We start from the raw sequence: 12,817 nt of genomic DNA, 5'->3' as shown, positions 1-12,817 counted from the left end.
ATAGTTTTATGTCTTTAAATTAAACATTTACTATTATTGTAAATAATTATACATGCTTAATGAATTAGATAATGATTTATATGATCAGATTTGAAAACGTAATCAAATAGCTACGTTAACACATTGAAAAAAAAAAAAAACTTCGGAGTTGTGCACGTGCACCGAGCTGGTATGCACTGAAGGAAAATCACAGAATTGCTCCATTGTGACGTCAGCGCAGGACGGAGGAGGAGCTGTGTACACCGAGTGTTCTACTTGAGTCCCGTGACGTCACGCGTACCAAAAATGCCATTTAACCGCATTGTCGCGAAAGTGGACGAGGACAAAACTATTGTGACTCGTCGTGCAAGCACTCGGAATACTTTTATTCTTGCTTTTTTTTTTTTCCCTTCAGAAGAGAAGCCTCTCGACGCACGCGCAGTAACGTAGGGGGCAGCTAAGAGAACAAGCGAAGAAGAAAAGTTAGGGAGAGCAACAGGAAGTTTGACAACAATTCCAAAGACGCAAAAAAACAGGTAAGACAATACTTAAAGAAAATATTAAGTGCCAGCGAACTTTACAAAAGTGCAGAAAAAACTGTGCTGGGAGATTGTGCTTAGATTAAAAATGGAGGATATACTTCATCCTCAGTAAATTCCCAGTACTAGTGCACCATGAAAGTTGCAAATGCTCCTCCCTCTATGTAAACATTTTCACATGTTATTTGAGTTGTACTTCCCTCCTTATACATATATTTACATGGTTTTTGAGCTTGCACTTCTACAGTCTCCATCCAGCAATTTTTCAACGCGCCTCTCCTGATTTGTGTCTCACCAGATCCCAGTTGACTTGAGCCAAGAGGGGATTTATACTGAATTGGTCAACAGCCAATGGCAGAACCAAATAGTTAAACACGCCAACATTTCTTTTGTGCTCATTCTCATTAGGGTTACAGGTAAGCTGAAGCCCAAACGGCACGACACACCCTGGATTGGTCGCCGGCAAATTGCGGGGCACATGCAGACAAGCGACCATCTATTAATGTTCTTAATTGGAGACATTAAACGACCCGGTGCATATCTATGGGTCAATTTTGCTTCGGTGCCTCACTTTCAACGTCCTACTTTTCTCGTGTGTCTTTTCAGGGGGTGTATCCTTGGTGATGACCTGTGAAAAAAAGCGCAGTGGCTTCCAAATCACCAGTGTGACATCCGATTTGAGTCAAAGCTGGGCCGGCCAATCGGCTCCCGGCGTGATCCTGACCGTCGTCCAAGCGTCGTCCGCCTCCCATAGTCCGCGAGGCAGCTCTTCCCAACCCACGACACCTTCCCTGAAGAGGAAACATATATCCCATGATGCATTAGGGCAAGGGACAAGCGCCTCCTCCAGGTTCCGACTGGTCCGCTTAGCAGGAGGCGGCACGGGCGGGAGAGGACATGGCGACACGTATGGGCGTGGCCGCTGGATGTGCACAGACTTTACGGAAGGGCTGAAGCGGGTAATGGATAGCATGAGACACGCCCAATCACTGGAGTCTCTGGAGTCAATTAGAGGAGCAGTCCATTCACCATCTCAGCCAATCAGAGATGGTGAAACGGTGGGGAAACTAGTGCCTTCCCCACCTTCTCCATTACGCTTGGCCTCTAATGTCGGAGGGCAGGTATGACAAAGATTTGCCAATAGGGACATGAAGAAACGTGGGACATTTCTTAAAGGGACATTAGGAGACTAGGAACTTAGAGGGACACGCCTTGTAAGGGTACAAAGCGACTGAGAAGGACATGAAGAGACATACCGATTTAAGTTTTGGGGACTTGTAGCGGGCTTGGAGGGACTTGAAAAACTCGTAGGGACATGAAGAAACATGAGACTAGGGACGTGACTTGAAGGTACATGAAGAAATGTGTCCGGACTTGTAGGAACATGAAACTGAGAATTTTAGTCATAAAGGAACTAGAGGAGATATGAAGGGACTTGTAAGAACATGAAGAGATTTATGTGAAGCCCTTTGAGACTGCTTGTGATTTAGGGCTATACAAATAGACTTGACTTGACTTATAGAAAGGAAGAGATGTGTAAAGACTTATAGGAAGATGCAGAGGCTTGTAGGGAGATCAAAAATGTGCTGGGACTTAACTTGAAGAGACTTGTCGAGATTTGTTGGGACTTGAATAGACCTTTAGGAACATGAAGCGACATCTCTGGACTTTCAGAGACATGAAGGTATTTCTAAGGACATAAAAGGACTTGTCGGGGCATGAAAAGACTTTGAGGGACATGAATAGACTTGGGTGGACTTGCAGAGATATGAAAGAGATGTGGGAATGATGATGGAGAAAGCAGAATGATAAACTTCAAGATGGCAGTGTGGGTGTAGATGATCAAGAATCAGATGTATTTAAAGTATTTCATATTCTTTTCTCTTTGTGTCAGTCCGTCCTCAGACTCTCTCGCTCTCAGCCAAGCTCGCCACCTCCCACTCTGACCCTCATCCCGACTCCGGCCACGTTCAGCCTGGACAATAGCGCTGCCTTCAGCCTGCCCACAGACATCAGGTATAGTGTTTGCGCGGTTCTGGAGACCACGTAACAAGAGCGGACTTTTTGTGATTAAATGTGTTTTTGTTTGTCGCCAGTGTGGTTGCCATCGACAACAAGATAGAACAGGCCATGGTGAGTGGCGCACATTAGGAGACAAATGTTTTCCACGATGCATAAATTGTAGTTCGCCTACCTGCAAAATTGAGAGGATTTATTAAGACACACGAAAGCTGACGGACTTCAAGAGATGTTTCTGGACTTGAAAACACTTATAGGGATTGAGAGACTTCGTCAGAACTTTACGGGACATGAAGAAACATGACAACATTTTTAGAGATTGAAGATTCTTGCTGGACAAAAGACACTTTTGGGGACTGAAGATTCTTGCTGGAAATTGGAGGGACATGGCTTTTGGGGAAGAAACTTGTTAGGACTTTTATGGATTGAAAAGACTTTAAGGGATATGAAAAGACTTTTAGTAACGAGGGGACCTCTGGACTAGTAAGGACATTAAGGCAATTGTAGTTACTGAAGAGACTACCAGGAGATTACTTTTAGGGACTAAAAAAGGACTTGCGGGACATGACAGAACTTGTAGAGACTCTGAGGGACATTAAAAGACTTAAAGGAACATGAAGCAACTTTAAAAGACTTTTAGGGACATGAAGATACCTTTAAGTGTAGACTCGGGTTGTGTCTTCTCCCATTTTAAGTTTCTCTGTACACATTCAGGACCTGGTGAAGAGTCATCTAATGCTAGCCGTACGAGAAGAGGTGGAGCTTCTGAGGGAGCAAATCAGGGAGCTCCAAGAGCGGAACCAGCAACTGGAGGCCGAGAACCGGATCCTGCGTGCTCGGGCACACTCGGACCCAAGGCCTCCCTCGCCTGGTCCTGTACCGACGAGCCAATGGGACAACAATCCGACGCAGGGGGGAGGAGTGTGAGCGTTGCCACGGCAACAGCACGTTTCACTTTTTTGTTGAATAAACTTCAGTCCTTTTTATAGTACGCTTAAATATACAGTGCCTAACAACCATCCATCCATTTTCTGTACCGTATTGGGAAAAAAAAAAATCTCCATTATCATCTTGAAGTGTAGCATTTTTGTCAAATCGACTAACCCATGGATCCGTTTTTCTTAGGCCATCCATGCACCCATCCATTTTGTACATTGGCAAGGGCACACCCTGGACTGGTCACTACCAATTGTAGGTGTTACATTGACACACACACACACACACACACACACACACAGAACCCTCACAAACACAGGAAAACATTTACACTCAGGAAGGCTGTAGCAAAGATTTTATTGCCGAACCTCAGAACTGTGAGGCAGACATACTAACCACTATCCACGGTACCCCCCATTAAATAATCATAGATAGTTGATAAGACATCTGATCGCCCTGTGTGATTGAAAGGTGATCAATGCAGGATGTAGTGATCTTAAAATAAATGTCTGTGCAACAATACTTTGTTTTTGTTTTTTTAAACACACACACAGTGTAGAAATGACTCCTCAAAGGTTCTAATTTCGGAACTTGTGCTTTATATAACCACCCGACATCAAGAAGACGCAAAAAAATATGCATGGTGATTTTCTTAACACATTCTGTTAATCCCCAGCTCCCTTAATCTTTGCCTAAATTCTCTTTGTTGACAACTACTGATGGCGAGAGAGAGTGTGTGTGTAACATTAACAGCTGATGTGACATCACTGATCCTCTGCTTGTTCAAAGATGTCATCTACAGACAGAAGCATCACTCTGACACTCAAGCAGAGCCCAGCAATGTTCTGTCACGTTTTTTTCCTCCAAATAATATTCGGTATCTATGATGGAAGAATGTCAAAAACGCTTGTCTGAAAGTCATCAATAGCAATAATCCTAAAACAAAACGACCTCCTGATGTGACAACAGAGCGAAAGCACTTTGTTTCCCCCGTTTAAAACACTTTGGGGGAGGATGCTGGCCCTTTAAGAGAGGAAGAGCGCAAGATAAGCACCCCCCCCTGAACCCCCCCACCCCCTTCCTCTAGCACATTGTTCTGCCACTGCCGGCAAGAAGCGGCTTCCTCCACACGCCGCCCTCTACGACAAACACACACGGACAGACTGACGGACGCCTGGGCTGGATGTGGACGCACGCCCCACGGTGGAGGGGGGGGCGGTGTGCTCGCCTGGTCGGCGTTGATGACGCACAATTAGGAGCCTGACACCCAAACCTGAGACAAAGACACACCAGGTGGCTACAAGGATGCTCTGAGTGAAGACACGCTGGTGGACTGGGAACAAGCTCAGGTAACACACACACACATACTGAACAAAGGGGTAATCACAGCTTGATGCTACCTTTCCTGTTGTCATGGCAACCATATCATAGTCTGAAGTCATGAGGAGGAGGTTGTTTTGTTCATTTTGATCAAACCAAGTCAAGGTCTTTTCAGCAGATGTAAATCATTTTAGTGACCAATCCTCTTCCGCGCAGAGCAACAGGAAATGTGTGCGCGTGCGTGTGCATGCATGTGTCCTACTTTTTGGCCTTTGTTTGACGGCCCCATAGAAAACACACAAAGATGAGAAGACGCCAACAAAGATTTCGGAGAAAATAAGACAGACTAGTGCACCAGAAAGGTTCCCCCCCCAAAGAGAAAGAAAAGGCCCCCCCCAGACGTTAACACGTCCACCTGTCTGTCTATCTGTCGGTCTGTGTCAGCTGCCAGAGGTGAGGCGGTTGCCATGACACCCTCAACATCGTCAAGGGAACTAGACTTGGAGAGACTTTCATAGACTTGAGCAACATAGGAACATGAAGAGACCCTACCGGGGTTTTTATGGGTGACACGTGAAGACGACAATCCGAGGAACAATGGTCACAGATGTTGTTGGCATGGCGTACTTGTCAGGGGAAGTATTAGACTTGTTGGACTGGCAAAAGATTTTTAGGGGTTTTGGAGGATATGATGAGACTTGTGGGGATTTGTATGTACATGAAGAGACTTGGTACCTCCACTTGGAGGGACATGAAGAGTTGTACATATAAGACCTTTCGGCATCATGGGATGGAAAAGACTTGTAGGATGAACTTGAAGTCTCGCACTTGAAAAAACAGACTTGTAGGAACGTCTCGATACATTAAGAGACTTGGAGGGACATGACTGAAAGGCATTTTGAGGACCGTGACTTGGCTTGTAGATATTTTTTAGGGATATTACGAGACTTTAAGGGACACGATGAGATTTTGAGACACATGAAGACACTTGTTGGGTTTTTCATGGACATTACAGAACTCGAAAGGACACGGAGAGACTCGAAGTAGAAATTACGATGAACAAATGCCACGTACATGATCTCATCGACCTGTCTGTCTGTCTGTCAGGTGCTCCGAAGGTGAGGCGGTTGGCATGGCACCCCGACCGTCCTCAGGAGAATTATGGGGTCTCCATCTGATGCCCCCGCGCATCCTGGTGGACTGCTGTCTCCCCAACGGTATGAGTTTCCTCCCCTGTTACATGTTTCAATCCAACACAGGTTCCAATGTCCGTGTTGTTTGCAGGGATGATGGTGAGTCTGGAGTGTCTTCGAGAAACTCCTCTCATCAACATCAAGCAGCAGCTCTTCACAGAGGCCAGGAAGTATCCTCTCTACCATCTTCTCCAGGTACGGCCATTCTCAGGAACAGAAGACTTGACTGGAGAGACATTACTGGTGGGGACATGGCGAGAATTGTGGGCAAATGAAAAGACTTGGACACCAATTGACTTGTAGGGAAGAGATTTGTCCAGACTGATGGGGACAAGATGAGATGTAAAGAGGGTTGATTGACTTGCAATGATATAAAGACAAGTTTAGGAACATTTGGTGATTTGTGAGAACAGTGAGGAACATGAAGACGTTGTGTGCGTATGAGAAAACTTGAGAGGACATCAATTGAAATGCAAAGACAGAGACATGAAGAGACTTATTGAGACTGGTTGGGGAATGAAGATGAAGTGAAATATAGGACCCTTTGCTCTCTGGCCGACTACAGGAGGAGTCCAGCTACATCTTTGTGGGTGTGACCCAGGAAGCAGAGAGGGAAGAATTTTACGATGAAACCAGGCGGCTGTGTGACCTTCGTCTTTTTCACCCCATCCTGAAAGTGATTGAGCCGCTGGGAAATCGCGAGGAGAAGATCCTAAACCGAGAAATTGGTAAGACGCCGGGGATAGGTGTTTGTTTGGGGGGGGGGGGGTGAAGTCCCTGCTTCCTGACGACAATTCCACAACCAACAGGATTCGCCATCGGGATGCCGGTCTGCGAGTTTGAAATGATGAAGGACCCGGAAGTTCAGGACTTCCGTCGAGCCATACTGGGTGTTTGCAGGGAGGCCATGGAAGAGCGTGAGGGAGGTGGCGCCCACAGCCAAGCACTCTATGTTTACCCCCCAAATGTAGAGTCCAGCCCCCAACTGCCACAGCACATCTACAGCAAGCTGGATAAAGGTAGAAGACGTAACTCACGTCCATCACTTAGCATCTACAAAACTATATTTTGAATGTCTGAATGAAGCCTGACTTCACTTTTGTGACTTCACAAGATTTGAAGGCACATGGAGAGACTTGCAGAAACTTTGAAGGCCACGGAGAACCTTTTGTCCACTTCTTCCATCAAGGCAACAACAAAAACTGACTTACTTCCTTGTGTCTCTCCACAGGAAGACTGATTGTAACCATCTGGGTGATCGTGTCACCGACAAACTCCAAACAGAAATATACGCTCAAGGTAACTCTACAGAGGTCATATTTTTTTTGAAAGAAAAAGTAACTCACCTGAAAGGTGTATTTTCCTCGCCATGCACAGGTGAGCCATGACAGCCTTCCCGAACAGCTGATAGCAGAGTCCATCAGGAAGAAAAGCAGATCCATGCACCTTTCCCCTCAGCAGCTCCGACTCTGTGTTCAGGAGTACCAGGGCCAGTACATCCTCAAGGTACGCACGGAAGTCAACTCTCAGCACGTTGGCTTGCGTTACGCACACGATCCATCTCCTCAGGTGTGCGGCTGTGACGAGTACCTGTTGGAAAAGTATCCGCTCAGTCAGTACAAGGTAACGCCCTTCGTGGATAGGTGCTGTTACGCTCCAAAAAAAAACTTGTGACTTCTTTCCGCCTGCAGTATATCCGCTCCTGTATCATCGTGGGTCGTCTTCCTCACCTCATGCTGGTCTCCAAGGATAGTCTTTACTGTCAACTTCCCGCTTCCAGCTTCGTCACGCCTTCCTACAGGTACGGCGCGATGAGAGAACCAATCGGGGGGCGTATAGAGGACTTTGCTTTTGTGTTTCAGTCGCCGGACTCCCCAGCCATCTCCATGTCCCGGAGGTTCCGATGGCTCTCCGCCACGCTCGCTGTGGGCCTTCAACACCCGGCTGAGGGTCCGACTACTCTGCGCCACCTATGTCAACGTCAACATCCGAGATATCGATAAGGTTCGTCTGGTCTGTTTGTCTCTCACGATCTTTTACCTGACTCTGCTTGATGTTCTACCTTACCTAGATCTACGTACGAACGGGGATTTATCACGGAGGAGAGCCGCTGTGCGACAACGTCATCACGCAAAGGGTCCCGTGCTCCAACCCGAGGTAACACACACTTTTGTTAGCAGGGTCTTTTTTTTTTTTCTCGCTAGTATCGGTGCAGTTTGAATACTATTGCATCACGCATAGGTGGAACGAATGGCTGACCTACGACATCTACCTGGCTGACCTTCCCCGCTCTGCCCGACTTTGCCTGTCTATCTGCTCAGTGAAGGGAAGGAAAGGGGCTAAGGAGGTAGGAAAGGATGGCACGTTGGAGAGAGGAAGAAGAGAGCCCAGCAGATGAATGTCTCTTTGTCCACTTGTCTGTCAGGAACACTGTCCTCTGGCCTGGGGAAACGTGAATCTTTTCGACTATAAGGACATTCTGGTTTCAGGGAAAGTGGCACTGGGTTTATGGCCCGTTCCTCACGGCTTGGAGGACTTGCTGAACCCGATCGGGGTCGCCGGCTCCAATCCCAACAAGGCACGCCACTTGGGGGGTTTTGCGTCTGTCCTTGGGTCCCAGATCAACTCCCCTAATTGGTTGTTCCTGATCTCTAGGAATCTCCTTGTGTTGAACTTGAGTTCTCCTGGTTCAACCAGCCGGTTGTTTTTCCAGACGAGCAGCAAATTGAAGAACATGCCAACTGGACCATCAGCAGGGAGCTGGGCTTCAACTACACACATGGCCTGGTAACACACACACACACACACACACATACACACACGTACACACCTGGCTTGGCAGAAAGCCAGATGGAACCCGTCTCACTGTTTAGAACAGTCGCCTGGCGTGCGACAGCAGCGTCTCGGCAACCGACGCCGAGCAGCTTCGATCTCTCTGCTCCAAAGATCCTCTCTACGAACTCTCGGAACAAGAGAAGGACTTCCTGTGGAGACATAGGTGAGGACCAAATTTCCAATGCGAGCAACCAAGCGTCAAATTCTTCCTCTTTTTTTTCCCCAGACATTACTGTGTCAATATCCCTGAGTCTCTTCCTAAGCTGCTTCTTTCTGTCAAATGGAATTCCAGAGATGAAGTATCTCAGGTAAGAGCTATCCAACTAAAGGGGAAGGAAGTCAGGAAGGCACATCTCATTTGGCTTCACACCTCCAACTTTTGCGCTTGTTCAGACAGATTAGTTTGTGTATTCTGTCGGGATCCGGTAATAAATGTAGAAAGAACATATTTCTTACCTTTCTACCAGATGTACTGCCTTTTGAAGGAATGGCCTCTGATGGAATCTGAGTCGGCTCTGGAGTTGCTGGACTGCAATTTTCCTGATCCGATGGTGAGAGAGTTTGCACTACGCTGCCTGGTGCAGAGCCTGACGGACGACAAGCTGTCCCAGTACCTACTGCAGCTCGTTCAGGTGTTGAAATACGAAATGTACCTGGACAACCCACTGGCCCGTTTTCTTATCAAGAAAGCCCTGATCAATCAGAGGATTGGACACTTCTTCTTCTGGCATCTCAAGTGAGCAAGAAGGCCAATAGATGATAACTTGCCAGGCCAAAGCAATATTAGCGTTTTGTTGTTGGCAGGTCCGAGATGCACAACAAAACGGTGTCGCGCCGCTTTGGCTTGCTACTGGAGGCCTTCTGCAGAGCGTGTGGCATGTACCTCAAACATCTGAACCGACAGGTGAGGTGGTTCTTCTGTCGCTATTTGGTCCTCGATTGCTTGATGGACAGGGGGTGTGTGCGTGCAGGTGGAGGCCATGGACAAACTGGTGAACCTCACAGATACCCTGAAACAGGAAAAGAAGGACGAGACACAGAAAGTAAGGAATGGAAGCGAGACGTGCACTTGGGTCTGACTCCTCACATAATCCCCGTGCTGTGAATTCTTTTTAGACTCAGATGAAGTTCCTGGTTGAGCATATGTCCCGTCCAGATTACATGGAAGCTCTACAAGGATTCGTCTCTCCTTTGAACCCCGTGCACCAGCTGGGACACCTCAGGTGACACTCGTGTGGGACATTTGACTTGAGTCGGAGTCAGTTTTAGCAATTTGGGTTTAACTGACTAAAACTTAGGAAAGATTCCACTCTTTGTATTTCTTGTCTTGCTCCTCCTATCTGTGTGAGTCCATGAAACTCCACATGTTTGACAGACTGGAGGAGTGCAGGATAATGTCATCTGCCAAACGTCCCCTGTGGTTGAATTGGGAGAATCCTGACATCATGTCGGAGCTGCTCTTCACCAACAACGAGATCATCTTCAAGAATGGCGACGGTAAAACGCTTGACATGGGATATTGGGGGAACGTGAATTGCTCACGTGTGACTGCTGGTGGGGGTTGCAGATCTACGGCAGGACATGCTGACATTACAGATTATCAAAATTATGGAGAACATCTGGCAGAACCAAGGCCTGGATCTACGGTGAGACACATGCAAAAAAGAGAGCCATCCATGACATATGACTCACACTTTTGTGTATGTTGATCTCAGCATGCTCCCCTACGGATGCTTGTCCATCGGCGACTGTGTTGGACTCATCGAGGTGGTGAAGAGCAGTTTCACCATCATGCAGATTCAGTGCAAAGGAGGCCTGAAGGGGGCGCTGCAGTTTAACTCCAACACATTACATCATTGGATTAAAGACAAGAACCGTGGAGAGGCGTCAGTGTCTGTCTGTCTGTCTGTCTGTCTGTCTGTCTGTCTGTCGGCATGAATCAGTTTCCGCACCTTGAGTAGATCTGTGATACCGTTTGGTTGCATTAGGGGAACCAAATTTTTTATTTTTTTTTTACCTGGCTCTTGCAGGTATGACCGTGCCATCGACTTGTTCACCAGATCATGTGCCGGCTACTGCGTGGCCACGTTCATACTGGGAATCGGCGACCGCCACAATTCCAACATCATGGTGAAAGAGAATGGACAGGTGAGTCGTCCCCCCTCACCTATACGTCCGGTCTGTCTCTTGACGTACAGCTTTCCCGCAGCTCTTCCACATCGATTTCGGTCACTTCCTGGACCACAAGAAAAAGAAGTTCGGCTACAAACGGGAGCGCGTCCCTTTTGTCCTCACACAGGACTTCCTGATAGTCATCAGCAAAGGAGTCCAGGAGTCGACCAAGACAAAAGAGTTTGACAGGTGCTCTTGCACTTTTTACGCCCGTCTGTCCGTGTCCAGGGAAGTTCCTCAACCACCCGTGTCTGTCAATGGCAGGTTCCAAGAGATGTGCTACAAGGCTTACCTGGCCATTCGCCAACACGCCAGCCTCTTCATCAACTTGTTCTCGCTGCTGCTCGGATGCGGGATGCCTGAACTGCAGAGCTTCGACGACATTGCCTACCTGAGGAAAACACTGGCACTGGGTAAACACATACACAAGCAAATAAAATCCACAAAGGCATCTGGGACATACTTGGAATATTTATTCAATATCCTTGATTTCCAACTTGAGGCTCATTGCCCTTTTTGAGCCACGTTAGTAAATTGGGCATCAAGGAAATTGAATATTTCAAAAGGATTGCTACAAAGACATCTAATTAAGTTTTTTTTTTTTTGGGGGGGGGGGCAGAGAAAAGCCAACAGGAGGCGCTGGAGTACTTCAGCAAACAGATGAATGACGCTCATCATGGAGGCTGGAGCACCAAGATGGATTGGATCTTCCACACCATCCGACACATGCCCAATGAGCACTAATTAACTAACGCACACACACTACCAGCGTTGTCACAGCAACAACGTCAATCTCAGGGTTGCGAGTCCGAGTATGCCAAAGGCGTCTTCCCCCTTCTTCGGTGCTAATGTTAAAGCCAGTGAGCTGCTGTTGTAGCATACATTTCAAACAAACTTTATTGACCAGCTGCTGTGAAGACACACACAAAAAAAAAAGCAATAAAAACTTTTGAGACAATCAGCCCTAAGCTAATCAGGGGGTAAGGGGAATCTCATTAGCAGAGCACTGGTAAACTTCCTCTATGGGGATAAAACTTTGAAATTTGGGGTTAAACCTTTGAATAATGTCATCAAGAGGCACAATTGGTGAATGATGAAGATTATATGCTTCAACGAATGACTGATTGATGATGCAATCACTGTGTATTTAGTTCACTACGTGTTTATTGATGTTTGCACTGTGTGACAGTACTTTGCTTGAACAAAGTGTGACTTTTGCTAAATAAATTAAAAATAAAAATATATATTAAAATGAAAGCAGTGGTTCTCAATTGTTGGCACTCAGGAAGCCGGATTGTGATCTAAATAGCGTTCCGCTTTTAATTCATTTGGCTTTGGCGACATCTTGTGGTAGTTATTATACACCTTTTGAGGCAGGGAGCTAATTATCCATGATTTTTTTCTTTTTCTTTTAAGACAACAGAACAGCAACTTATACAGCGTTTCTTCTTTTATGAGAACATGAATGAGTTTGTGTTCTCTTCAAGAAGGTACAGCACCAAGTTTGTCTTCTTTTTAGAAAATAAAGGACACAGCTGTACGTTTGAACATTAGAAATTAAGACACCGATGACCTTTGAGGTAACATTTTCGGGATGAATGTGAAACTATGCAATATTAAACGAGCGATTCCCAACCAACTGCCACAGAAAATGCTCAGATTTCACTAGATTATTTAAGTACTTTGTCTTTAGTTCATCTATGCCAATAGGCAGGCACCATTGTTGCCTGTCGCCATTCACAGAATAGAATAACATTTAATCTGTTGTCATGACATTTTTGTGTAGGTTAGGAAACGCTGCATTAAACCTCCACCGTGACTTTC

General features: G+C 46.5%; 2 protein-coding genes and 1 long non-coding RNA gene across 6 annotated transcripts; 2 read left to right on the top strand and 1 right to left on the bottom strand.

Moving 5' to 3' along the window:
- Positions 1-246: 246 nt before the first annotated feature.
- tsc22d4 (TSC22 domain family member 4) lies at positions 247-4,000 on the top strand. Of its 2 annotated transcripts, none has more exons than XM_085906278.1 (6): positions 247-515; positions 817-934; positions 1,125-1,639; positions 2,413-2,534; positions 2,615-2,651; positions 3,252-4,000. In XM_085906278.1, the coding sequence occupies exons 3-6, from the start codon at positions 1,142-1,144 to the stop codon at positions 3,462-3,464; spliced, it is 870 nt and encodes a 289-aa protein (XP_085762404.1). In that variant the 5' UTR covers positions 247-515; positions 817-934; positions 1,125-1,141; the 3' UTR covers positions 3,465-4,000. The 2 variants fall into 2 exon arrangements, with proteins under 2 accessions (XP_085762404.1, XP_085762405.1); XM_085906279.1 differs by having other exon boundaries at positions 248-515; positions 1,125-1,477.
- Positions 4,001-4,602: 602 nt separating this feature from the next.
- LOC147060285 (uncharacterized) lies at positions 4,603-11,932 on the bottom strand. Of its 3 annotated transcripts, none has more exons than XR_015065548.1 (7): positions 11,286-11,932; positions 10,839-11,057; positions 10,514-10,636; positions 9,278-9,831; positions 8,817-8,970; positions 7,333-7,576; positions 4,603-4,746 (listed from the first exon to the last, which is right to left on the bottom strand). It is a non-coding gene; the product is annotated as an uncharacterized LOC147060285 (long non-coding RNA). The 3 variants fall into 3 exon arrangements; XR_015065549.1 differs by having other exon boundaries at positions 10,514-11,057; positions 11,286-11,384; positions 11,642-11,932; XR_015065547.1 differs by having other exon boundaries at positions 10,514-11,057.
- Positions 4,616-12,207, top strand: LOC147060284 (phosphatidylinositol 4,5-bisphosphate 3-kinase catalytic subunit alpha isoform). Its single transcript, XM_085906284.1, has 27 exons — positions 4,616-4,822; positions 5,901-6,010; positions 6,078-6,181; positions 6,552-6,714; positions 6,796-7,005; positions 7,218-7,285; positions 7,364-7,492; positions 7,556-7,609; positions 7,678-7,787; positions 7,849-7,990; positions 8,058-8,143; positions 8,228-8,333; positions 8,412-8,564; positions 8,642-8,773; positions 8,860-8,984; positions 9,048-9,129; positions 9,289-9,557; positions 9,626-9,725; positions 9,793-9,864; positions 9,938-10,044; positions 10,197-10,318; positions 10,389-10,467; positions 10,537-10,707; positions 10,852-10,969; positions 11,031-11,182; positions 11,258-11,406; positions 11,613-12,207. The coding sequence occupies exons 2-27, from the start codon at positions 5,926-5,928 to the stop codon at positions 11,735-11,737; spliced, it is 3,213 nt and encodes a 1,070-aa protein (XP_085762410.1). The 5' UTR covers positions 4,616-4,822; positions 5,901-5,925; the 3' UTR covers positions 11,738-12,207.
- The last annotated feature ends 610 nt before the right edge of the window (positions 12,208-12,817 follow it).

This window comes from Syngnathus leptorhynchus, chromosome 2, assembly GCF_054491065.1.
Source record: "Syngnathus leptorhynchus isolate UIUO chromosome 2, UIUO_Slep, whole genome shotgun sequence".
In the NCBI taxonomy this organism is placed as follows: Eukaryota; Metazoa; Chordata; class Actinopteri; order Syngnathiformes; family Syngnathidae; genus Syngnathus; species Syngnathus leptorhynchus.
Note: the sequence above shows the minus strand (reverse complement) of the source record. Positions and strands in the feature narration are given on the sequence as shown.